Source organism: Oenanthe melanoleuca, chromosome 3 (assembly GCF_029582105.1).
Source record: "Oenanthe melanoleuca isolate GR-GAL-2019-014 chromosome 3, OMel1.0, whole genome shotgun sequence".
NCBI lineage: Eukaryota > Metazoa > Chordata > Aves > Passeriformes > Muscicapidae > Oenanthe > Oenanthe melanoleuca.
In genome coordinates this window covers 91,397,079-91,422,537 of record NC_079336.1, presented here as the reverse complement: position 1 = coordinate 91,422,537, position 25,459 = coordinate 91,397,079, and the positions used below count along the sequence as shown (strand labels likewise).

Genomic DNA, 25,459 nt, shown 5'->3' with positions numbered 1-25,459 from the left:
TCCTCTGCTCCAGTGCATGCTGACCAGGAGCTTGGCCTGCTGCCACATTTGGTGATGCCACAGCTTTCCATGACAGCACCAGCCTGATGCTTCAAGGCTCCTTCACAGAGACCTGGACCCCTCTGTGAGGCTTAGATCCTTTCACTGTCATCTTTTCCGGGGATAGCTGCAGCAGCTGCCTCTTCTTCCTCCATAACTTGTGGTTGCCAGAAAGCCTGAGGGGCCCACCAGCCAATTTCCATACTTGGATCCAGGTCTGAATCTGCATCATATTTTCTTGAAACAGTAGTCACACAGTGGATCTCTCTACCTTCTACACAAACGTGATTTAATGTCTTCCTCAGCAGCACTGAGCTCATCTGCTATAACATGAAATTCCTAGGAAGGATTGGCTCTTCTCTCATTAATGTAATCACTTTAAGAGTGGTTGATACATCCTGTACACAGCTTATGGTGTAGAGTTTTATGGTGTATTCCTGCACCTCCATATAAGTCTAAACTGGTCATAAAAGATAATCACTTATTGAAGAAAAATACATTAACTTTGCTGAAACAAGGACACAAAGCTATTTTCATAGCAACGAATAAATAAATGCCTTGGCAGAAGTCCTACTTTTTTTGCACAGAAAAATGAGATAAAAGAGAAAATGCTCTGACCTTTTACTCTTTCCTTCCTTCCCCCATCAGCTGTGATCAGAACCATAATATTAATAATGCTAAAAGCACTGCAAGCCTCTTGCTGGTAGGGAGGACTCCTGGATTCACAGGCTAAACATTCTGTGATTCCAGTCTTGGAAATGTTTTTGCCATTTTTCTTAGAGACATCAGCCCACTAGGAAAATTAATAACGTTGAGGAGCAGGACAGTGTTGTACCTACCCTGAGTACCAGAAAGCAGCACTGAGGCAGACCATGGTGCTGAGTAAAGCTTGTCTAGACACAAAATTAGATTGGGTTAAGAAGACTACTGTATTTCTGCTCTCTTGTGTTTATATGGCTCATATCAACACAGTATTTTAGTATGTGATGTCTATTTATATATTTAACAGTTGTTAAACTTCTGTGCAAAGCACTGTCTGGATATTTTTTATTCTAGTTTAAAAGTGAGTCAAAATACAGTTATATGTGTAGCATGATTTAAGACTACCAGGGCTTTACAGTGCAAGAGGCAAAATCCAAAACTACTTGTTGGGAAATTGTGGATGTCCTTCTACTAGAGGTGCTCAAGGCCAGGTTTGGTGAGGCTTTGGGCTACCAGCTCTCAGGGGAGGTGTCTCTATTCATGGCAGGAAGGTCAGAATCAGGGAACCTCTCTCTTTAAGGACCCTTTCAACCCAAACCATTTTATGATACTTACAGAGACCCGCCTTGCCATAGCCACGAGGTCCTCCCTTCATCTAAATTATGCATCCCACAAGGAGTCCTTCACAGTAGGACAGGATTATAAACACTTGCAGGGTAATTTCCAGCAAGGCTACAGTAGAAACAAATTTGCCAGAGCTGGAAAAATGAATCTGTCAGCACAAGATCAGTACTTGCAAGTAAAAGTGTTCAAGTTTAGCTTACGAAATTGTTTGCCTTGGCTTCAAGTCTGTCACTTTTAATGGATATTTTGTATTTCAGAAGCATAGAAGTGAAGGAGTGTCTACTTCCATCAATATTTCAACAACCTCTGGCTTTGGAAATATCTCAAATAGCCCATCTCTCCACTTTTTTTTTGCTGTGAATGTGTAAAAAGTGGCATGATCTCTGCTGTTTCAGCAGGTGGTTTCTCACTGCAGTGTGCTCCATGTGCTGCACAGGCAGGTCTGTGTTGTGCTCCTGCAGTCAGGCACCTCCACGAGCAAAGCAAGCTCAGCTCTCACACAGTCATGTTGACAGTGCAATCCAAAAGTCAAAACGTTTTTCTGGAAAAACAGTGCCAAGCAAATGGATCCACACTGGAAACAAAAGCCAAATACAGCAGCTGAAAGTTGGATTTGTTTCACATGCCTGAGTAAGAACAAACTGAATCTGTCAGTCAGCAAAGGGCAGTTATGAGGAATTGCCTCTCAGGAACTCCACACTCTGCCATGGATGGGAACATTTTACCTCAGTCAAGCATGGGATTTTGCCTATGCATTTTCATATATCATTCCCAGGTAGTAGGAGAAAATTAAATTAATCACGAGATTTATAATAAAAAGTGTGTATCACTTCATCATCACTTCCTCTCTCAGGTAACACTGTCTCACTGGGGGTTACAAGAATAGGGTTATTGCCCCAGATGAACATTCTTCAGTATCCTCTTAGGTATTTCAGATTAATTTCACTCTTCAAGGGACAAAACAAATCCAAAAGGAAAAAAACCTGTTCCCAGAAATGCTCATTTACAGAAGGTACCTCCTGCCTTTTAGCAAAGCTTTTTTGAGGGGAGCATTCAGCATCCTGTAAATCTCCAGTTCATTAACTCTGCCTTAGCTGAATCCAAGAAAATAACATTGGGCACCAAACACCTCTGAATCACTTCTTGCTCACAGCTAGTTAGTACCAAGGCAAAAGATTTCACTGCACTAGAGATGAGCTTAGAAAAGCCAAAGCTGAAAAAAATTCAACATTCCACTGCAATATCAGATTAAATAATTGCTCAAGAAAATGTGTGCAAGGCCCATTATTGGTACACAGGAACATTTTAGGAATATTTTAGTCAACTGCCTTTAAAGAAAGACAACTATGGATGAAAAATACCCATTTAGTATTTCTTTCCTACAAGGAGCAGCCTAGGCTTTCATTTGACTCATTTTTCTGATTACTATTCCACACCACCCTTTTTAAACAATATCATTCAAGGAATCTTACCTGCTGTGCTTTGTATAAACTGCCTTTAAAATACTTTATCTAAAATTTATTTTTGAAAGGTCAAAAAATTGATTAAACAAACTCAGTCTTTTTTTTCTACCAGCAGGCTTAGTGCAATTGCTTTTTCTTTTTGCCCTGGTTCTTTTTCTGCCTTGTAGCTATAGAGATAGTTGAATTGGGAAAAACATGGGGAAAAATTTAAGCCTAAGTAAATCTTGTTCATGATGCACCAGATCAGTGAAACTTAGGCCTGGGATTAAGACTTCCCCAGCAGAAAACCCCTAATTTTAATTACTGCCTTTCACAGGATGGATCTTGGCATAGTTTTCCATCACTGCCAGCTCCTGTGTTGGTAGCTTGGATGAGTCTTGCTACCAGGGCAGAGGTCCTCACAAAGCACAGATCCCCACAGCAGGTTTGCCTCATTTACAAAGGGAAGGAAAAATGTTCTCAGTGTTAATTAGGACAGGTCTTGATGTGCCCAGTTTGAACCATGGGATCTTTGTGAGGTTGCACTGCTGGCTGGATCAGTTCCCACTCAACCAGGTTGTGCTATCAACCACCACCAGTCCTGGACTAAAAAGAGCAGGGGCTGTACTGGAATTTGGCCCAGGAGGGACAGTGAGGGTTTAGTTTGAAGGGGCACTGACCAAAGGAGAGCTAGGCAGTGCTCAAGGCTTCAGCAGCCCACCAGCTCCTGGCATGGAGACCCCCCCAGTCACACCTACCCCACCATTCACAGGGATGGACAGCCACCATGCTGGGATCCATGCACTTCCAGGGCCTTCTGGCCTGGCCCTGCACCTTGCAAATTTGGGTGGGAAGGGGGAAAGGGAAAGTCTGATTCCCTTCAGGGCCCTTTGATACCAAATTCCCAAGCTCGTGGCAGCAGCCTGCTGGTCTCTGGGGCTGTGTGCCCCCAGAGTGGGTGGGGAGCGAGCCACTAAACGGTGCACAGTGGCCCAGGAGTGCTGCCAGGGGTGCATGGGCTGGGGAATGGCCCCTTTCTAGTGCCAAGGCTGTGGGCCAAGCCTGGGGCTCACTCATGTGACGTGGGCCAGCTCAGGAGCTCGTGCAGTTCAGAAACACACTAAATAAATAAGCGGACCCAGGATCGGTAACCGCTGCTCCTGTAGGAAATCCATGCAATGAAAAAGTCATCAGCCCTGCCTTTTTTTATCCATTCCTCTCATTCCTCAACTTGAATTTCTTTCCGTGCTGTGCTTTCCCACTCCTCAGCCCCCCACCTTCAAATGCCTGTTTCTTTCAGAGCTGCAATATTGGCCACCACAAGGAAGAAAAGGCTGATAAAAGATGATACACAACTCTCATTATTCCACAGTTTTCTCTAGGCAGATTTAGAAAGGTCCCGAATGCAATGAGAAATTAAATCAGCAGGTAGGAAGACAGATGCAAAGTGAAATTCAAGATGCTGAAAAGCTGCTTTTCTCCAGAGGTCCTACTCTTCCCTCCATCCGGAAGACAGGAAAGAGCAGACTGCTCATGACAGAGGAGACAAAACTTCTGGGCGTCTTCAGGGGGAACTCAATCAAAGAAATTATTTTCCCACAGACCAGAGCTGAACAAACCTTAATGGCTTTTTCCTGATTGAAGAATAAACTGACTATTAATTCATGACTTGAAGTGTATATAACAACCTCCCAAATGTTTTCCAGCTCTGCACATACTGATGCCCACGTCCCTTCTGTTTGGGTTTGGTTCTAGCCAGCTAGTTTAGCTAATGGGATAAATATTCCTCATGAAGCTGCATCTGAAAAAAAAAAAAAAATTTAAATTGACTAATTAAAAACAAGTCCTGCAGGATATTAAATGTGTGTGGATAGAGAAGCACATGTATTAGTGTAAGCACATGGTGGGCTGGAGGGAGGGTGTTTACACGGGGAAGGCAAACAGGTCACTGGTGAAGGGACAGTCCTGCTCGGCGTGAGCAGAGGGGCTGCTGGTGACGAGCACACACGACATCGCTGCCGGGACATCCTGCTCACCCGGTTTCTGCGGAGCTGATAAACGGCTCTGGATCGCTTTGTTTGTTTAGACGATAGCCGACGTTTTAACAGCAATAAAGGGCGGGCTAAATGATTCACTGGGCTGGCGAGTGTGACCCCTGAGATTACGGGCTGAGTCTCAGAAACTGAACCCCGCGGCACCTGGGTTTGTGTACACTCCCCGTTTGGGTGGACGGGATAAATTGTAAAATGAGATGGCAATATTAGCATCTTCCCTTGGCTTCCCCTCGCCGAAGGAAAACTGCAGAGGGAACACTGCTTAAGCATTTCCTTTATGCTCGTAAGTAAATCGTGAAACATCAGGGAATGAGACAGCTTTATGGCTTTCCAGTAAAATGCGATACAACTCGCAGACACTGAGTGATTTCACAGTTACCTTTCCAAGTGCGGCAAACAGAACAACAACAAAGGGAAAAAACCTCAACCCCGTTTGCCTCTTGTTGTTGGAAGTCTGGCAATGAGGTTGCATGAGAAAATAACGTCGTGACTTCCGAGCCGACTGCCTGTGGACAGAAATACCAGCGGTAATGAAGCCACGGGACATTTTAAGCAATTTATTAGAGGATTTGGCTCAAAAGTATGAGCGCCATAAAAAAAAATCTTTTAAAAAATTATGCGACCACCGCTGTTTCAAAGTCGGGGCCGCGGGTGGGGTTTATATTTTCGTGGTGCCTTTGGCAGCGCCCGCCCGTCCCGTGTGCTGCTGCAGTGTGTTGTGGAAGAATTATTCTGTTTTCCCCGAAGCGGTCCGTGCCCTCGGCGGGGCGGGGACCAGAGCTGCAGACCCCGGGGGAGAGCGAAGCCCCCACGGGTAAGTCTCTGCCTTGTCCCGGCTGCCTGATGCAGCCCCTCCCTGCCCCGATATCATCCCTCTTCCAGGCGGGGACTTCAACGCCCCTTACACCTCTGAGGATATAAAGAAGACGGTCGGAATAAAATAAAACACATACAGTCGCCTCTTTTCTCGCACCTCCTCCACCCGAGCCTGCGGGAAGAGAGGGAAGGTGGGGTAACCTCCCATGATCATCCACTGCAAAATGCGAGTGGGTTCCCCGCATCCTCCCCTCGGTGTCCGCCCTGGTCATAACACCCCCGATCCCGCTCTGAACTCTGCCCTGAGGTGCTTTTCTCTTTTTCCCGGCTCAGCATCTCCGGTGCTGCGCCCCAGCGCTCCCTGTTTCCAGGTTTGGGAGAGATTCCCGCACCTACAGCAAGGGAGAGGAGAGAGGGATCTGGAGGATCAGCGGGCACCCTCCGGGTTGGCAGCCCGGGCCATCTCCGAGCCCGGCTCCTCCGAGCTGTGCCAGCTTCTCATCGCGCTCCTCATCCTCCTCCCAACCTTTACGGCCAAACAAGTTCACAGTTTACACACATAAAACGCCGATATTGCGCTTAATGGTTGCGGGGAAAAGGGTCTTCGCAGGGATCCTCATAAAAACCCTTTATTTAGTTTCGAGCATTTTCTTGTAATCAATAAAAGTTGTCTGTTATCTCCCGGCGCATTTAGCGGGGAATTTTATTGCCTGCCGGGTGGATTAAGGGCGAGACAGGAGTGCACCATACATGGAAGGGACTCCCGAGTCCCTAGATCCGAGCCTCGGATTCATAAAATATAACCATGCATTACGTTGCCGATATCTGGAGCCAGCAAACATATACAGACCATAAATTGTCGCCGGCGGGGTGCGGGCGGGGGGTTCGGCCAGCCCGCATTCCTGCCCGCGCCGGGGGGGCGCCGGGGGGGTCCCCGGCCCATCCATCACCGCCCTTATGACTCCGCGATGCAGCAAATGGGTTGTGTAAAGAGGCAGCGTTTGACAAGGTGGCATGGTTATCCTGTCCAAATGATGCATAATATTAGTATTAGGGCTTAGATCATCGCATGCTTTTAAAATCATCACCGCTAACTAGGGCTTTTGGAGGGGGGGGGGGTGTGGAGTCCTGGGGGCTGCAGGGGGCAAAAGTTTCCATGTAGATAATGATTATAGATGGTGGGATTTATGAGGAGGGGTGCACGCACAAATAAACACGTCTACTGTAGCTGGAGAGAGGAGCCCGATCCGGCCGGGGTGGGTTGTGGGGGGAGGGAGGCGGCGGTCGGAGCAATCCACGGCTCCGGGGAGGGAGTCAGGACCTTTTCCACCTCCACCCCACCCTGGACAACATTCCCAAAGGTTTGAGGATGAAGTAGAGAACTCCTCCTCCTCGCCCACCGGCGGCTAACCCGCCACGGCTGCCGTCACAGACACTGGTGGGTGGGGGCCGGAGAGGAGGGCCTCTTGACCCAGACGATCCACAGTAAGATTTGTCCTTAGAAATACAGTGTTGTGAACGGTACTGGATGTATTAAGTACTAGAGAAGTGAAGAACCACAGTAAAAAGTTAAGCCCTAGACAAAACCAAGCTCCACATCCTCCGTGTTACACCACTGATAAAAAAACTCCCTCTCGAGCCGTGCTGAAGGACTGTACCCTTAAGAAGGGGCTGTTGTATCAGCTGCAATCTAACACTTTTTCTCCTCATCAACAGCCCATATTTGTAGACTAAACTTGTTGTTTCATCAAGTCATTTCATAGTCACTGTCCTGGACACCTCTGTAAAGATCCAGGCAGGTCTCGTTACGGCCAGGAATTAAACACACCTGTAATCTAGGTATTTTTGCCGAAAAGGTCTTTTAAAGACTTCGATACCCTCGCACAGTCTAGTCATTTATACAGACAGGTAATTGCAATGGACTGCCTTTACATATAAATATCTGTGTATGTATGGGCAAGTCCACACTCCAATACATATGTACGGGCATCTGTATGAATGCGCCGAAAAAGAGAATTCCGGCATACTTTTACTGTCGTTAAAAGAATGATGATAATAGAAAAGCTCAAATGGATTGCTTGTAAAACACAGGCTGTAATTCCCTCGAGTTATTTTTCATCTGCAACTACATGTTTTGTTTATGTGGTGTCAGAGGACAATGGCGAGGTTTAGGGCCAGGTCTTGGGCTCGTCCGTGGGAGCGTGGAGCGCTCTAGCGACACGGGCCAGCTTGGGAGCTCATGCATTTTAGAATTCTGCTGGGATGTTTTCGGGGAGACAAACCGGCTCCATGCCGCGTCCCATCCTGCTTCTTCTTGCTTTCCAGGGCTAAGTTCAGGCAGGGGCTCGGGGGCCTGGTGGGGCTGGGGGTCTGTCCCGGCCCCGCACAAAGGGTCAGAGCCCTTTGTAGCCCGGCTTAAGTGGGCCAAGGCCGGGCGGGTTCCGGGTTAGGGGGCGAGGGGAGGACTGCGGTGCCTCTTCATTCCGTGTGGGTTCTGACCCTTCCCTCGGGGCCGGCAGCAGGGCACAGCCCGCGGAGCAGCTCAGCAAAGCCCGGGGACCACGGTGGCGTGAGGAGGATAAAATCCGTGCTCGGTGTGATTTATCAGCCGTGTCTGACCCCTGAATACTTGACTTACACGGCTGGTGACATATTACCCGGGAAATGAGGCTGGCGTGATTTGTATCTGTGTCTGTGAGAGTGCGTCTCTTCCCCACCGACCCCTCTTTTGGGATGCCGGGCAAGAAACCCTCCAGCCTCTCTGTTCTCTCCAGCATCCCCATCCTTTCATCACCGTGCAGATGACCGATGAAGCAGACAGGGGTGGTCCCGGGCAACCTCCTCTTTTCGCGGCCGAGGAAAGGAACTGGTCATCGCGAGGAGACGGGAAGAGCAGGCGATGGCACCAAGGCCGGGAGAGATGGCCTGGGACCAGGCATAACTGGAGGGGTGTGATGGCTAGAAACCTTTGATTTGGGGTTTGCCCGGAGAACAGGGGTGGAGGAGGGTGGCCCGGGTTTTTTAAGGCAAGCAGAAATTTGATTATAGCGTACGGCAGAGCTCTGTGATTTGCGGTGAGCGGATTTCATTAGCTACGGCCGTTTGAGTCCCGGGAAAGCTGCTCAGAGCCGCGGGGCCGGGAATGAAGCTGACCCCGACAGGGGCTCGGTTCTCCGGGCCGGGGAGAGCGGCGGCTCCGGGCTGCGGGAGCGGGGTGGGCACGACTCCTGCCGCTCCCATTTTACCCGCAATCGGCCCCGTCCCGCTTTTCCCGGGAGACACGGACAGCCCCTGTGCCTGTGCTTGCTTTCCTCAAGGAGCGTGTGTCACAGAGCCCCTTTGCACTCGTGTCACCTGCCGCAGCCGTCACCGAGTCGAGAGACAGCGTTTGGCGCTGCTCGCCGCGGCGTTCACCTGCGGCGTTTCCACTTTTGCTGGTGGGTGGTGATGGTGGAGGCAGCAGCGGGCAGAAGGTGCCCGGAGGGGCCGCCCAGCCCAGCCCAGCCCAGCCCGGCCCGGCCCGGCCCGGCCTGGCCCGTCGGGATTCCTGGCGAGCCGCCGGCGCTGCTGCGGGATCGGCTCTGATTGCCGTCAACGAATGTCACCGGCAGAAGGAAAAACAAAAGCTGCCTCCAAAGATCGCCGAGCAGAATTTGGCAAGGCTCCTAAAGACACCAATTAGCAAAGGCTAAACCCATTAATGAAGTGGCTGCTCTCTGGTTTCAGCCAGGTGGTGCAGATCAGAGCGCCTGTATCTGCAGCAGAGCCCCGCTTCCCTCCAGCCGGGACCTCACAGCAAACCTCCACATTAATAATGCGCTTAATGGATCTCATTAGGGCTAGGGCCGGTCTGGGAGCGGCGGGATGAGGGGAGCAGGAGGGCACGGTCGCGGTTCCTCGAGGGTCCCCGCTCCCTCGGCTGGTCCCCGCCTCTCCCCTCTGCCCGGCCGAGCTCGGGGGTCTGCACCAGCTGCGTTTACAGGCGGCTCTTTCCGAGATAACCGAGACCTTGGCACCACTGTGCTGGCCAGCCCACTAGCCACACACCTCCCCTTATAACCAGAGCCACCTCTGCCCGCCGAGCATCCGCGGCGGTGCCCCCGCAGCTCGCACCGAGCTGGGGCTGGGAAAGAGGACGGGAAGGGGCTTCTGCAAATTGATTTAAAAAGAAAAGCGTCCGGACCACACCTCTGTAAGAAGAGACTGGGGAAAAGGGAGGAAATATTTCCGCTTCAGCTGGGGGAAAACATAAAAAATGAGGGGGAAAAAAAGCAAAACCGAAGTAGTATAAACCTGGCCGAGGTGAGCTAGGATATTTAGCTAATGGAGGTGGACTATGAAAAGAGACCTCATATTTCTCTCCGAGGAGTCTCTCCAGGTCCGCAGCCGAGAATACACACAGCAAACGTTGTGCTTGAATTATAGTTGAGGCTTTGCTTTATTTGAATTCACTGGTGTTTATTTAAGAAAGTGAATAAAGGTTTTGTGTAAACAGCCATTATTTCTGATGAGCGCTCAACAGCAATAAGAAGGGGGTGGTTTTTTTAGTCGAGATTGTGGCAAAAGTTGACATTTTGGAGATTGCAGTTTGTCTTGCCGACGCCAGGCAGTCCCGAGGCATGAACTGCAGGGAAAGCTGTGTGTGCCTACGAGTGTGAAACTGCGATGCCGAGCGAACTGGGGTCTGAAAACAATTATTTTTTAAGACATCAGCTTAAGCCCGACATTAAAATAAAATAAAAATATTTTCCTAAGGAGCGAGGTCGGTCTTGCTCTGCTAACGAGGGAGGCGAACTCAGGTTTCGCTGCCGCCGGCTCCGCGCCCACGGGGCTCTGGGGGGAGCAGCCCCGAGGCGGGGGGACCCCCACGGACACCCCGTCCTCGCCGGGCACGACAGAGGCGGACCCCGATGCCAGCTCCTCGCTCAGCCGTTTTGCACCGTGTATTGCTTGATTAAAATATTGCTTCTGTTTTGTTGTATTATTGAGTTTTGTTTTGTTTTGTTTTGTTTTGTTTTGTTTTGTTTTGTTTTGTTTTGTTTTATCTTCTAATGTGGCAGTTACTTCTGAGGTTGACACGGGTCTCTGGAGATGGGAGGTCTCTGGTAAGAAATCGGGCGAAAAGTTTCTCGTTGGACTTCCCAACACAGCGCCCGGGAAAGGTGGGGTTATTGTTAAGCTGCTCCCCGGGAAGAAGGCCGGCTGGACCTGGCTCTGATCAGCCCGGCTGAGCATCTCTGCGAGTGTGGATGCCCCCAGACAGGGCTGGGATATCGGAGCGGAGAGGCGAAGCCTCCCGCTTCTGTACTAATCCGATTTCCCGTACATGCCAGGCAGGAGGAGGCAGGAAAACCTCTGTCCTCCGCGCGGCAGCGTGTATCGCTCCCGCTTCTTGGTCTCTGGTACGGCTTTTCATCTGCAATCAGCCAGAAAAATCTCTGCCGGGAGTCCGGGTGGGGAAGAGAAGCAACTAAGCGAGTTTGTGCGGAGAGCCTGCCCTGGCCGGGACCGTGGGGACGGGGAAGCTCCTGCCGGCCCCTCCGCGGGGACCCCGGCCGCGCCACCCCGCTGTCACCCAGCCGCGCCACCCCGCTGTCACCCAGCCGCGACACCCAGCTGTCACCCAGCCGCGCCACCCCGCTGTCACCCAGCCGCGCCACCCCGCTGTCACCCAGCCGCGCCACCCCACTGTCACCCAGCCGCGACACCCCCTGTCACCCAGCCGCGACACCCCATTGTCACCCAGCCGCGACACCCACTGTCACCCAGCCGCGACACCCCGCTGTCACCCAGCCGCGCCACCCCGCTGTCACCCAGCCGCGACACCCCACTGTCACCCAGCCGCGACACCCCGCTGTCACCCAGCCGCGACACCCCGCTGTCACTCAGCGCGCTGCGGCCGGCGGGGACAGCCCGAGGGGGCTGCGGTGCCCGGCACAGATCTGGGAAGAGTCAGAGCGGATTTAGGGGAGGTGAAGAGACCGCCCGGAAAGCCGCTGCCCCCGATTGAAACACCGTCGAGGGTTTTCGGGTCGGCAGTAAAACGGGGGGCTCGGGCATCTCTGGCTCAGAGAAAACCAGCACCAAAAGTCTTTCGTGTTACCAGGCCATAACAAGCCAACAAAATAGGGGCTCCCTCAAGCTTTCTTTGACGTGTTCTGGAAGCGGGGGTGTTTCATTGCACGGCGGACAAGTTGCCTTCGCCAGCCAAGGAGCTGCCCAAAGTCACGACAATCGATGGTCCCGATTTTTTCCCGCAGAAATCGAGCAGCAGCTGCAGCCTCGCGGGACGGGGAAAAACTCCCTTCCCTGTAGAGACGGACACAAATCCCTCCAGGGGCGCGTCTTTCCCCGAACTCGTTTTCGTGGCTTTGCTCTACCTGCAGTGCACAGAAGGAGCAAACTGGAGAGAGATAGAATTCATTTTCCCCGAAGCCGGGGAGAGGAGGAAACCAATCCTCTCGCTCTGCCACTTGGCCCCTTGGCCCGGACAGCACCCGAGGTGTACGGAGTACAAAAAGCGGGAGCAGGACAAAGGAATTTTGTACCGTCTCTTCCATTCCGACCAGAGCATCTTTACCCAAATCTCGAGTCCCAACAGCATTATTTCCCCCCCTTTTTTTTTTTTTTTTTTTTTTTGCCGTGTTATCTTAAAATGATGTCATAAAGGCATTGCCTCGCTCTACCCCTGGCCCCAAGTCCAGGTTAGCATTGCTCCCGTTATTTGGGGAGGTTGAGGAGGAGAGAGCCTGGCCCTGTTCAGCCAGCCCTGCGGTAAAGGAGACGCAGACTCCTTTCACCCAAGAGAAGAGAAACTCTTTCCCGACTCTCTTTTCCTTTCTCATCTGAAAAGAACCACTCCAAAACCCTCTCTCCTGCACAGTCTTCAGGAAGCAAACTCGAGAGGCAAACAGATTCCTGCGGCTCCGTGAGCCACGGTGGTTTATCGGAGGAGAAACAGTCGTGTTTCGCTGGGCATCTGTCCCGCGGCTCCCCTTGCATTTAGAGGGGCTCCAACATTATGGCAAATCCCGCGCTGATGGGCGCAGCCGCTGAAAGCGAACTGCGGGGCCCACACCGTGCCTCGATAAGCCCTGACACCCCCTCGTTTCCTCCCTGGCAAGGTTTTAAAGGCAGAAAATCAATTTACAAGGCGCTCACAGATAATTTCTTCCCCGGTCCCACTTGTCTGTCCCAGGAGGGGTCGGTCAGGGACAGCGCCCCGGGCATCCAGGAATGCATCAGAGCTTTGTGCGCGCCCCCCTCGGAGATCACCCTGCCTGCCGTGCCTCTGACGGAGCCTCTGCCCTCTCAGTTCCACATTTTTTACCAATTTACCCGCTCCTTTTTCATCCGGCAAGACATCTCTTGGCCTGCTGTACTCCCCAGCTCCCTCTTCCCAGGAATTCTGGTGGGGGAGTTCTGTGGGTGCTCTTTCCCTTCCCTCGGGCTTTTGCCTTCGCTAACAAGGGTGGCCCGGAGGAGACTGTCGTCCCCGGAAACCCCCCCCCGGAGGTGAAGGATTTCTCGCCTGAGCCTTCCGAGAAGCAGCAGGCGGAGGCCAGGCGTGCACCCGCCTCCACATCGCTGGAGGACACCGGCATTTTCCCGGTCTTTCGCTTTATTCCTCTATCTCCCCTTTCTTTCTAGCGATGTCCCAGGCTCAGTGCCCATCGGACGAGCTTGTGGGGCAGAGGGAGGGCGGCTCGGCTTTCCTGCCCTTGCCCTGCCTCCGAGAGCAGGATCCCGGTCCCCGCGGATTTCTATGCCGAGATAAATAACTCTCTCCCCAGATTCGGGAAGCACGGGGGCTGCTGGCTGCCGCGGCTTTCGCTCTAATCCGTGCTGCTCGGCCAGGGAGGAAGGGGAAGCAGGCTGCCTCCGAAGCCGTCCTCCCTCGTGGCCCGGGAAGAGCGGAGCACGGCGTAGCGGGGCGCTTTGTGTTTTTCCGAGGGCGAAGCTGACTCTGAACCCGAGCGAAGCCGTCGGATCCCGGCCTGGAGCCCCGGGGAGTCCCGGTGGAGCCGCCCCAGCAGCACCCACCGGGAGAGAGGGAGAATCCGCCCCGTGTCCCCCTCACCGCGGTGCTCACCCTGTCCCCACCCCGCCATCGGCCTCTCCACCGCGCACAGCGCCTGTATGACGTCACAGCCGCGCTGTGACGTCACGGGGGCTTGCGGAGAGGTGCGCGGCAAACCGGAGAGACAGCAAAGCGCAGCAAAGCGAAGCAAAACAAATCCCACGCGTGGTGTCCCCCCCGCGCCCCAAAACTGCCGCGCCGGCTCTCGGCAGAGGCGCTGGGACCCGCGGGCGGTCAGACGGCTCAGCCCCGCCCGGCACCAAAAATCAGCGCACACGGCACAGCCGCAAGCGGGGCTGCGAGTGTCACTGGTCACTTTCTCATCGGGGACACGACTTTGTGTCGTCAAATCCAGTCCTTGTCACTGCCTCCACTGGGGAAAAGAAAAAAAAAAAAAAAAAAAAAAATAAAAAGAAAAAAATAAAAATAAAAAGACGAGGCTGCCTGAGGAGGCTCCGAGGCGAGGAGAGGCAGCTGCTGCCTTCGAGCGGGGTGAAGGAAGCTGGGGCAGCCACGCCAGGCCTTGCCCCTGCTCAACAGACTGACGTGGCTACAAACCATAGCAAACATTTTATTTACAGGAGTTATATATATATATATATTTATATATTTTGTCAGTGCAGTATTTCTTGGCCGGATTATTCGAAGCAACAAGTTGCAACCAATGAGGACGTTGGCAAAATACTTCACATTGTAAATTGGTTGGGGGGGAGGGCGGGGAAAGGTGGGGATTTCAGAGAGCATCCTCGCAGTCCCTTGCTCGGATTTTCCTCGGAGAGAACGAGGGGCGGGAAACGGAGAATTAAAATAAAAAATAAAATTAAAAAGGAAAAAGAAAAAGAAAAAAAATAAATCCCCCGGTCTCCTGCGAGCAGCTCTGAGGGAAAGGCTCGGCCGCCCCGGACCGGGGCTCCTCGCTCCGCCTGAGTCCTCGGCCGCTCGCCCCGGTGCCGGTGCCGGTGCCGGGCCGGCCTTGCCGCGCTCCCGGGCAGGGAAGGGAGATAAATTAGCGCACAGTCCCGGGCCGTCCCCACTATAGGCCGCCCCGCGGCTCGGGGCTGGCGGCGGCGGGCGGCGGGGAGGGCAGGCCGGGGCTGCCGGGGGATTTGTCCAGCCCGGCCGCGGGCAGGCTCCGCTCGGCGCCCTCAGTCCGTTCCGTGTCGCTGGGGGCCATGTCCAGGGACTCGGCGTCGCTGCTGTCGCTGTCGCCGTCGGAGCCGCTGGGGCTGCGCTGGGGCTCCCCGGGGGCTGCGGGCGGTGCGCCGGCTCGCTGGGCCGCCGGCTCCGGCTCCGGCGGCGGCTCCTTGTCCTTCTGGGCCTGAGCTTCCTTGGAGTGCCGCCACTTCATCCGCCGGTTCTGGAACCACACCTTCACCTGCGGCCGAGCCGCCCTTAGACGGGCGGCACGGCCCCATCGCGCCCTGCACCACATCCCGCATCCCGCACCGCATCCCGCATCCCGCATCCCGCACCGCACCCGGCCCTGCCCCTTCCACCGGCACCGGCAACGCGGGCAGAGAAAGAAGCGCCGTCCTCTCCTCCTCTGCCCACATTCCTTACACCACTGAAGGGCTTTCTTTTGTTTTTTCCTCCTTCTACTTTGTGTATTTAAATACCGCACACACTCCACCCCGTGTTTGTTTATTTGTTTGTTTGGATGGGTTTTTTCCTCTCTCCTTCTACTTCTTCTTCCAGGAAACCAAATCTTGCTCAAGAAACCACAGCGTTATACAATTCTGCACACTGCGGGCCCTCAATAGTGGAATCATTACAGAGTGGCGTTTAATGATTCCGTTTGAAGAAGTGTTTTCACTTCCTCAGAACGAGGGATTTCACAACGCGAGGAAAGATTTAGAACAAAAAAACAAAATTAAAAACAAAAAGGAAAAAAGAAAAGGGGACATTAAGAATACTGTTTTCGCTTCTACTTCCTTTGCCCTAAACTGCCTCCTACAGCAAATTGCACTCCAGTAAAGCTCACGCTGATGGTCTGCCCTGGCCCCGCTCATCTCTCCGCCCGGCCTGCTCCTCGGTGGCCAAAATACAGGCGAAAACTCCGCACCGGGCCGCGGTATGCCACGGAACCTGGGCGCAAGAGATGCTCGGGGGGAGGTGCAGCCCCTCAGACAGCCCGGCTTACGATAAAGGGAAAACACTTTGAAACCTCACTGCCCTCTGGTATCCACCTAAAGTGGATGTAAGGTTTGAAATAAAACCGAAGCCGTTCTTACTTGAGCATCTGTCAGCCCCAGCATCGCCGCCAGTTGCTTCCTGTCCGGTTTGGTGACATACTTCTGGATTTCGAACCGTTTTTCTAAACCTTTCCTCTGCAGGTTGGAAAAAACAGCCCTGGACCAGGAGCGTTTCCTCTTGTACGTCTGAGGCAGCGTGTCCTTGGTTAGAACTGCGTACGGACCTGGGGAGGGGAAGAGAAAAGCGGAGGAAGAGAGGGGGAGACGGCGTTATTAATATCGCAGCCTGAAAGGGAGTCTGAAATCGATCCGAATAAGAACTGGAGTGCGATATGCAGGGAGGGCCCGGGCCAGCGTGGCCCTGCCTTCCCCATGGGTACGTGTCCTGTCAGCTTGTGCTGCCTCTGGCGCGGGTGGAGATGTCTAGAACCCAAATTTCTTCCTCTCCCCCCTCCCCGCTTCTTCCCCAGGTTATTACTCCTGTACTCGATGGGACGGTCCTCTAGATCAGGCCCTAGTCGGCTTTTCCTCCCCCCCAAGCAGCCCGGCTTTCGCCCAAAATCTGATCCTCGCTACACACACCCCGGCCTTGCAAAACTGCCTGGCGAGTCCCTCCGGGAGGAAGGGGGCTGCTCCAGGACGGAGGGCCCTGCGCCACGGGAGGGTCGAGGAGGGACGAGATGTACCTGGAAAAGTGTCTTGAAACTGGTGCTGCACTGAGCTCCTTGGGTTTGTGTTTAAGGGACCCAGGATGGCAGAGGCCTCGTTAATGGGGTCTAGAGACGCGAAGAACTGGCCGGTGGAAGGCTGCAAGTTGGGGAGATGAACCCCAGTTTGGCGGCTCGTAGTTAATAAGGAGGTCAGATCTGCGAGCACAGGAACAAGGAGAGCTCTGTTATACCGCGGTCGGGACCGACAACCCGGCATGATTCGGAGCGGGTGCCCGGTCGGAGGGGCTCGGGGGGCCACCGAGCAGCCGTCTCCCACCCCCGGGGGCTCTGAGGCTGCCGTGCCGTGGCAGTCAGATATCCTCCGGCATATTTATTCCCTTGGTCAGGATGTTTACAGGCCGCGAGGGGAGATGGATTGCAGCGAAAGCCTTTCAAACGGGCTGTGCCCTGGGAGGCAGAAATCCCCGGCCGCTCCGGGAAGTGCGGAGCGCTCCGCTCGCTATTTTCACTCTATCGCTATTTTCCCAGGGGCGCAAGCCCTGCGCCGTGCGAAGCGCCAGGGCAGGGAGGGGGGAGGGTGGCTCAGTGAAAGCTGTTAGAGACTCCGATTTATAACCTTTTAAAAAAAAAAAAATATTCTCGGCTAGATTGAGAAGTTTTCAAATCGCGGGTGTAGTCGCTTATCGCAGCACAAGCAACAGAGCACCGAGAGCGCTAGCAGCGAAAGCGGACAAGCCAATTTCTCTACCTCTCAGCGTGTTGCCTTCCTTGACTTTGGGGTCAAACTCCGCCGATAAAATGCGGTCGATGCCGAATTTCAGGTCCTTGCTGGCGGGCGCCGGCGCCGAGCCGTGCCGGGCGGGGGCCGGGGCTCCTCCGCCTCCCGCGGCCGCGGGGGAGCGGTGCTGCGGGGCGCGGTGGTGCTGCGGGTGGAAGGCGGCCGAGAGCGGCGAGAGGCGCGGCGGGAAGGCGGCGGCGGGGGCGTCGGGGGCCACGACGGGCGTGGGCCGGAGCGGAGAGGCCGCGGCGTGGAAGGGAGCGCCGTGGTGCACGGCTCCCAGCGCGGCCGGCACCGCGCCGCCCGGCCCTCCGGGCAGGCTGTCGGCAGCTCCTGCCGCCGCCTCGCCGCCGGCGTGGAGGATGTCGGCGATGCAGAAGGACGGCTTCTTGGCCGCCGCCGCGTCCAGCGGGAAGCAGCCGCCGGCCGCCGGCCCCGATGCGGAGCAATACGCCGCTGACCACAAGCTGAAGTTGGAGGCGTAGAAAGGAGCCAGCCCGGCCGTGTACATCCTGCCCGAGGAAGGGACGCGCCGCTCCGCAGCTCAGCTCCCGGGTGCGCTCCGCGGAGCTTCCTGCGGCCCCGGGCGCATGGGGAGGGATGGCGGGGCGAGAGGCGGCTGGTGGAGCACTTCCCGGAGGGGCGAGGAGGGAGAGCCAACCACCAAAAAATGACGAAATAAAAAGAGAAAAAAAAATAGCCCCGAAAATTAAAAAGTCCTCAGAACCCACGGCCAGGCGAAGAAAGCGAGCGGGCGAGGAGCGGAGCGGCGCAAACAAAACAAACCCAAAACCAAACCCCCTTTCCTCGCACTGGGGGAAGAAAAAAATATCCACCCCTCCCCAAAACTTTCTCTGGCAGCGAGCAGCCCTCGCTCCCTCCCCACGCCCAATCCGCGATGCGCGGGGCCGGGCAGCACCGCCCGCCGACACGCCCACGCTGGGCCGGCACCGCGCCCGGAGAAACTGCGCGGCCCCGGCCCGCGATTTTCCCCACAAAGTACACCCCAACACACACCTAGCCCCCACTTAAATTGTGCTCTCCACTTCGAAAAAACACTTCCCTTCTACCCCCCCAAAAAAACTACAGCGCAAAGTCGCCGCCCTTGCTGCCGCCGCAATTTCCAAACGTTTGAAAGAAACGCGCAGGGAAATTCTTGGCCATTGGAAGCAGGTCTGTCCTCTTGGAAACGATTCTTTAGAAAATGTATTTCCTTCCCGGATAAATAAGCCTGGGATAGTCTGGAAGAGAAGGAGTCCATGCTGATGCACGCAAATACTCATATGTATTTGTGAGAGCTCCCAAATATTCTGGGCCCAGGACACGCTGGATCCCTCATTAGCAGCGGTTAATTACCTAGTATTATTTTGACGACAGTGTAATTTTACAATAGATTTCTGTCACGTTCTCAATCCCTGTGGCTACATCTGCTTGCACACCAAATGCACCTTAAAAACTACTTCATAATTTCTCAAACCTTTGGCGACAAAACTATCCTCATTTTTTCCAGTACACTAGAATGATATGCTACATTCACCGCAATGATTTAGGGACAAATTTATGAAAGCGCTATTTATGAAAGTCTTTGGCGCTTTTTCCCCCCTCCTCTCTAATATCACATTTGTCCTGACCTGACTCTGAAAATCAACTATTTCTTTAAATTTAGTTTTCGTACAAGTAAAGCAGTCGTTGTCGTTTTGAGCAGCCTGCTGTGACAGACGATTACAAGTTTGCTTTGATTTTGTTTCAAAACTATCATATTATATTTTCCCAAAGCGTTTCCCAAATTCTGACGGTTTTCGGGGAACCGCCAGAAAGGCGAACTATTTTTCTTTCGCCAGGTATGAAGATGTAGCTTCTGCGGGAATATTGAAACCACCTGCGAGCGAGAGCGAACGCGTACCTTAGCCATAACCGTGTGCTACAACGGATGAAGGTGAGGCTGGTTCCCCAGGAAAAGCCAGGCACCTCTTTGCTTTGGCTTGGTTCTTATTAACGAGGCAAAACCGAAAAATGAAGACGGGCTGGCTTTGCCAAGATGTGTCCGAAATTCGAAGGCGGGGAAAGAAAAGGTTGATTATGTCTCAACTTTTCCTGCCTCGACATCGGAAAGCCCCTTTTCCTTGCATCTCTCCCCCGTTCTCCCTCCTGCCAGCTGACCCCATCGCCGTCCTCCTGCTCTCAAACCGGATCGAACGACTCCGGTTCCACTCGCCTTCCCACCGCCTGGCAGAGCCATCCCGCCAGCCCGCCCGAGGGACGGGCAACGAAATGTGTGCGCTGGGCGCTGCATGCCGGCCGCAAAGCGCCTCGTGAAATCATTGCTGCAATTACCACCGCCACCCCGGAGCGCTGGACCAGCCCGGGGCTGCTCACATGGCAAAAAAACAAAACAAAGCAAAAAAACCCCAACACAACAAACAAACTAACAAACAAACAAACACGGTGGGTTTTTTGGTTTTGTGGTTTTGTTGTTGTTGTTGGTTTTGGGTTTTTTTTCTTTTAGGGGCTGGTTTCGAAACTCTTCTCCTCGCTGCCGTGCAGGGCCCGAGGATGAGCAGCCCCGGAGGGACGGGCCCGTTTGCGGCCCCGGGCGGACCCGACCCGGGCACTGCTCCCTCGGTGCCGCCGTGGCCGGGACCCCGCTATCATCCCGCGGGAACTAAAATAATCCAAAAGGAAACACAGAACCCCTCGCACTAAAGCCCTTCACCCTCGGGCTGGGCCTCGGGAGGGCGAGGGAGCCGGGGGGTGCGGGCAGCGGGGCAGGTGCTTTCCCGGGGCTCGGTGCGCTGCTCCCCGCGCATCCTCCATGAAACCAGGAGCACCTGCCTCAGCCCCCGGCCTCTCCCTCGCCCTGGGGACAAGGGTGTCCTTTCTCCCAAGGGGCCTCCGAAGGCCTCCTGCCTGCTCGGGGGCGCGCAGGGCTGCGCGGCCGCGGTGCCGGGGGAGGCGCGGCCCCTCCTCCCCGCGCAAGGAAGGAGAAGGCTGCAGGAAACCCGGGGCTCGCTGCAGTCCAGGTCATCTCCTGTTTTTTGAGAGGTTCCAACTCGGACTAAATGAGCGGATGTGCCTGCGAGATTTGTCCCAAAATAGAAGCGGCTTTAGTATTTTAGGATACAGCAGAAATCCTTATTTCTTCCGGAGAAAAACTTCATAATGAGCGCGAGCACTTCCCTTTTCAATATTTGTGCAACTTTATCTCGACCAGCAAGTTGCTTTGGTGACGCAAATCCGCCCTTGTGTATTGCAACTACAAAAATAAATGCAAGGAAATCAATTCCCTTCTAGCAATGAAAACATAAATATACAGCTGCGACTTTCCCCTTTAATCTTGCTTTCCGAGGGACTCGAGAAGGAGGCGAATGAACTGTGCTGCAGAAGCGATGCTGCTGCTTCTGCTTTTTTTTTTTTTTTTTTTTTAAGGAATGGAGTCTCGAAGGACTCTTTTTTTTTTTTCTTCTTCCTCGAGGCAGGCAAAGGAGGTGGAAAAAAGTTATTCGAACTCTTACGAGGGGAAAATAGAAAGACTGAGCCAGAGGCTCTGCAGCTCCCCCGTCGCTACTCGAGGGCACGGGACCGGGAGCATCCCGGAAAGGGCTGGGCGCTGCCAGCGGGGAAGGACGGACAGCCCCAGTCAAATGCCTGTCCCGGCCAGCTCCCCGGCGAGCTGCGTGCTGGTCGATCCCACGAATCCCTCCGGGATGCTGGCAGCCCCAGCCCCGAAGGATAACCGAGCCCGAAGCAGCCCATTCGGGGCTCCCCGTCACCGCGGGGGGATGGGGAGCCAGGTTTGCCCCTCCAAGCTGGCTCAGGATGCTCCAGCCCCCCTTTTCCGCAGCAGCCTGCGCCTTGCCCGTTGGATTTTAGGCTTCTGAAAGAGCTCTGATTATTCCTATATTTGTATCCAGAAACGTACATGTGAGAGATGTGCAAAAATTTTTAACGAGTTAACCTACTATTACATCTCTCTGGAAGAATACTTGTAAAAATAAATATTTCATCCGCACGGGCAGCCCTCCAGGAAGAAGGTTCGCTCGGGTGGCGTTACTGGGACCTCTGCACCCCTGCACCCCCCGCCCCGCCCGCGCTGCGCAGCGCCGCGCACCCCCCGAAGCCCGTGCTCTGTCGCCACCTGCCGAGTCCCTGGGCTTCCCCACCCTCCAAAAACCTCCCACTTCCAAAAAACCGGCGGGGGAGCACATTTGGGGAGCCGCTCCCGCAGGGGCGCGGTGCGGGAGCCGCGGGATGCGGGGAGCGCTGCACCCCCTGACCGCGGGCCCGGATCCACCGCTGGGGCTGGAGGGGCTTCCCCCAGCTAAGCTCGTTATCTGAAAGGCTCAACAGAACTGCCAGAACTGCCCAGAACCGCAAGCGAACCCAGTGACTAAGCTGGTCGACCCCTCGGCGTTTCCTTTCCATTGTTTCACGCGTTATTTAGTAGAATACCTGTGTCAGTAAGTCACAACTAGTGTTATGTCATCTGCTGAGCAGCCGTGGAAGGCGTCGGAAAGCAGGCGGGATCTGGGTTTCCGTGCAGCAGGGCAGGATTTCAAGCCTCCTGCGGGTGTATTTTAACTGCTGTTGGAATTCGGGTCGGAGTGTGGTTTTGGAGGGAAGCGCCTGATCCTCCTCACCTGCAGCTTTCTAACAAGGAGAGGTGTTGGGGTGCACACCCAAGAATCCTAGATGGGAATTGAGTCCCACAGGGCACGCTAAAATTGCTCTGAAACAAAATTCCTCTGAAATGTCTGCATTATAGTCGTCTGAAAACTCCATGGGGTTTTCTGCATGTGAGCATGAGAACTGTCCATATGTTCCAGCAGAGTCCCCTTGAACGGGTCCATATGTGAGAGCGGATCAAAGCCTGAAGCTCTCAGCTCCAGGGACAGCACACCAGCCACTGAGCTGGAGACTTGTTCTCACACTTGCACGTTTGCATGCTTGCCTCCAACATGGCTTTCTTTCAACTGCTGAAGCTGCTGTTTTCTGAGGAAACACATTAGAGCATGGGAAGCTGAGGGGTTTCACAGGGAGAGACTTTTCGTAGTCTCCCAAATACTGTGTAGTCCCTCAAGTCCCTTCAGACAGAGGGGAGACCTGAAAACACGGATTCACCTCTGCTCTTGAGTGCCTGGCTCAGAGATCTGGGATGTGGGAGGGCACTGCATCTTTCCACAGCCATGCATACAAAACAAAGAAATAATATTTCCTTTATTTTTCTTCCTTTCTTTGAGTGGGCGTGTGTGTGTGTGTGAAAAGCTGCAGATCTATCAATCTCACAGAAGGGCCATGTTAAGAAATATCAGGTGGAGAGAAGTGCCTCCTCACAGCCCCCAGGAAATAAGGCTGCATTCTGAAACCTAGCAGGATCAGAATGTCCCTTCCCTGTGGTTTCCTATGGGTTAGAGCCGGGAGGTTCTCACTGTGCTGGCTTTTGTGAATCCCATTTTTAGGCACCTGATGCTGAGCTGGGAGATGGGCACTGTGAAGATGCAATGCCATGATGGTTTAAGCTGCTTGAGGTTACAAGTGGCAGTCTGCCCTTCTCCCTGCATTCCAGCCTGCCTGTTCCTGTCCTTGGGGATGTCAAATTAACTCTGCCAGCAAGAAAAGATTTATACTGCCATAGTACCCCAAACTAGCTTTATCATGGGGCCAGCCAGGGTGAGGGTGCTGGGGACACATGCATTTGGGGGACAGGCCTGCAAGACTGCTCTGACCATCTTCTAGTCTGCTGTAATATCTCATCAGGTCACCCATTAATTTAAGCGCTGCTTCTCGTAATTGTTTTCTGCAATGAGTCCTTCACACATGGAGAGCACCTGAGTTTGTTTTCCTTTCCATCAGCAGCCTATCATATATACCATCCAATCATCCTGATTTCTTAGCTCACTCCACCTTCACGCTGAACTCAGATCACAATCAGCTTGCAGGGGGACTTACCACGGGCTAGTTGCGATTTTCCAGGCCTCACCAACAGAGAGATTTGCAGAGAGCTGGTGTGCAATTAACCCTCTGGTGGCTGATTGAAGGTGACAGGACGTGCAGAAGTGCTGACCCCCTGCTCTCATGTGCAACGGCCAACCAGGGAAACATTTGCTTGCACACGCTGGATTTAGTTGGCACAGCACACAGCAACTGGAAAAAAAAAACCACCTCTGAATAAAATGAAGGTGATTTGACTCTCAGTGAGAAAAGGCCATCCACAGGTATTTCCTGAATCTGAGAGGAGAGTGTAACTACACCTGTTTTCAGCTGTGACCCAGATGGGCAGCACCTTAACTGAGACAAACTACTTCTGTTGAGGACAGGCTCAGGGTACCTCAGTTTAATCTGCATATTAGATGCAAGAACAGATGAAAACTAAATAGTTTTTTAAATTCCCATAGTGGATCATCATCTCTGTGATTTTGCCAGAACAATCCCAGTTTATTTCCACAAAACCTGGCTGATTCCTTCCACCCTTTGCTTCTCCAGCAGCAGTACATTAAAGTTACTGCACAGAAAAGCTGTTCAATATTAAAGAAGGAAATACTAATAACTGCCTAATAAAAGTCTTAGTAAGAAACAGTTTCCTCCTTCTTGCCAACAGTGGTCAAAAATGTGGGGAAGCTGGAAATAAAGATACCAGAATGCAGACGCATAAAAGACAAAATCAACCCCATAAGGAAGTCAAGTTTCTAGAAGAAAATTACTCTGTAAAACTCACATGGATTTGAGAACTGTTATTGTTTTTCTTCTAACCCTTCTTTCATGTTCAAAGTGGATTTAAATGCAGTAGGTACGTATCAGCCCAACTCTAAATCCAGCTCTTTCCTTGCTACTAGCTGTATAAAACACCAGGAAAATAATGTCATCAAGGCCCTTACAAAGAGTCCCATTTTAACCTTTTTTTGCCCAAGGGAGATGCCTCCTGGTGGATGCCAAGTGGGAGTGCCAGCCAGAGGAGTTTTATGGGCCCATAAATAGGCGTGCCAGACTATACAGCATGAATACAGCACCCTCCAGAGCTCTTCCCTCACTGGAACCCAATCTGCTCTACATAAAGCCCAGCCATTGCTTGGACAGCTCACAGATTCCCTGTGCCAGGCTCCACCAGGTCTTGGAAGGCCCAGGTCAGCTCCCTGAGACACCCAGGAGGGTGGGCAGATGCTCTGAGAGCCAAGCAGGGTGGTGTAAGGTATCCCTTTCCCAGCTGCGGGTCTGGGATGCTGCCTACAGCAATAGCCATTCCTCCACGCCCTCAGCAAATGGAAACAAAAACAGAGGAGGCACAGTCAACACAGCAATGCAGCACACAGGGGAAGTCATTTCCTACTGATACCTCTAACACATCATTTTATATCTCACTGCCTGGGATCTGGTTACCTTTATCTTAGCCAAAAGACTGCAGCGGTCATAAAAGGTATTTTGCTTTTATTTCTTGTAAAAAAAATTTATCATGAGATTTTGATTATCTGTCCTGTAGCAGTGAATTCCAAAGTCTCTTTATCTCCCACGTCTGCCTTCACTGTCCTGTCCTTAACTCTTTTTCCTGATTTCTCAGCTCCTTGAGGCATCCATTCATCTCAAAATTGTGAAATGGAGAGAAAAAAGGCAAGGCTGACCAGTTTTTCCTTTCATTTGTCACAGCGTCTAATCCAAATGTTTACCCTTGACCCCCAGATGTATAAACTCCTTTCCAAGCCAAGATATTCTCATTTTCCCAGCTAAGCAATTCATTCCATTTTGGGGCCACGCTGAATGGTAATAAGAATCTCAACACATTGCAGGTCTCAGCCTAACTTTGCAAGGAATAAAGACATCGGAGACTGTCCCATTACTGTGATCCTTCCCAAACCCTAACGAAGCAGCACCCTCTAGTGCAAGCTGACAATAAAATCCTCAGCCACAGCAACCCTCCTGGGTCACATTCGGTCTGGGTGCACTGGAACTGCTAGCAGTGAGCTCAGCCACAAGGTTTACTCTTCTCCCTGAAACCTTCTCAGATTTCCTCCCTAGGACCCCCGTGGGTGCTCTGGGCACTCGTTGGATGTTGAATGTTCCCCAGGGCTCTGG

General features: G+C 53.1%; 1 protein-coding gene across 2 annotated transcripts; it reads right to left on the bottom strand.

Annotated features, from left to right (window-relative positions):
* Positions 1 to 14,308: 14,308 nt before the first annotated feature.
* Positions 14,309 to 18,264, bottom strand: HLX (H2.0 like homeobox). Of its 2 annotated transcripts, XM_056488234.1 has the most exons (4): positions 17,369 to 18,260; positions 16,636 to 16,815; positions 15,989 to 16,173; positions 14,309 to 15,132 (listed from the first exon to the last, which is right to left on the bottom strand). In XM_056488234.1, the coding sequence occupies exons 1-4, from the start codon at positions 17,907 to 17,909 to the stop codon at positions 14,791 to 14,793; spliced, it is 1,248 nt and encodes a 415-aa protein (XP_056344209.1). In that variant the 5' UTR covers positions 17,910 to 18,260; the 3' UTR covers positions 14,309 to 14,790. The 2 variants fall into 2 exon arrangements, with proteins under 2 accessions (XP_056344209.1, XP_056344210.1); XM_056488235.1 differs by lacking the exon at positions 16,636 to 16,815 and having other exon boundaries at positions 17,369 to 18,264.
* Between the last annotated feature and the right edge of the window lie 7,195 nt (positions 18,265 to 25,459).

Excerpts from the sequence above, each read along its gene's own strand:
- HLX (XM_056488234.1), bottom strand. The coding sequence starts at position 17,909 with ATGTACACGGCCGGGCTGGCTCCTTTCTACGCCTCCAACTTCAGCTTG. Across the intron at positions 16,174-16,635 it reads GTTTCAAGACACTTTTCCAG|GTCCGTACGCAGTTCTAACC; the intron begins GTACATCTCGTC and ends TCCCCTCCCCAG. Across the intron at positions 15,133-15,988 it reads TGGGGCTGACAGATGCTCAA|GTGAAGGTGTGGTTCCAGAA; the intron begins GTAAGAACGGCT and ends GCTCGGCCGCAG.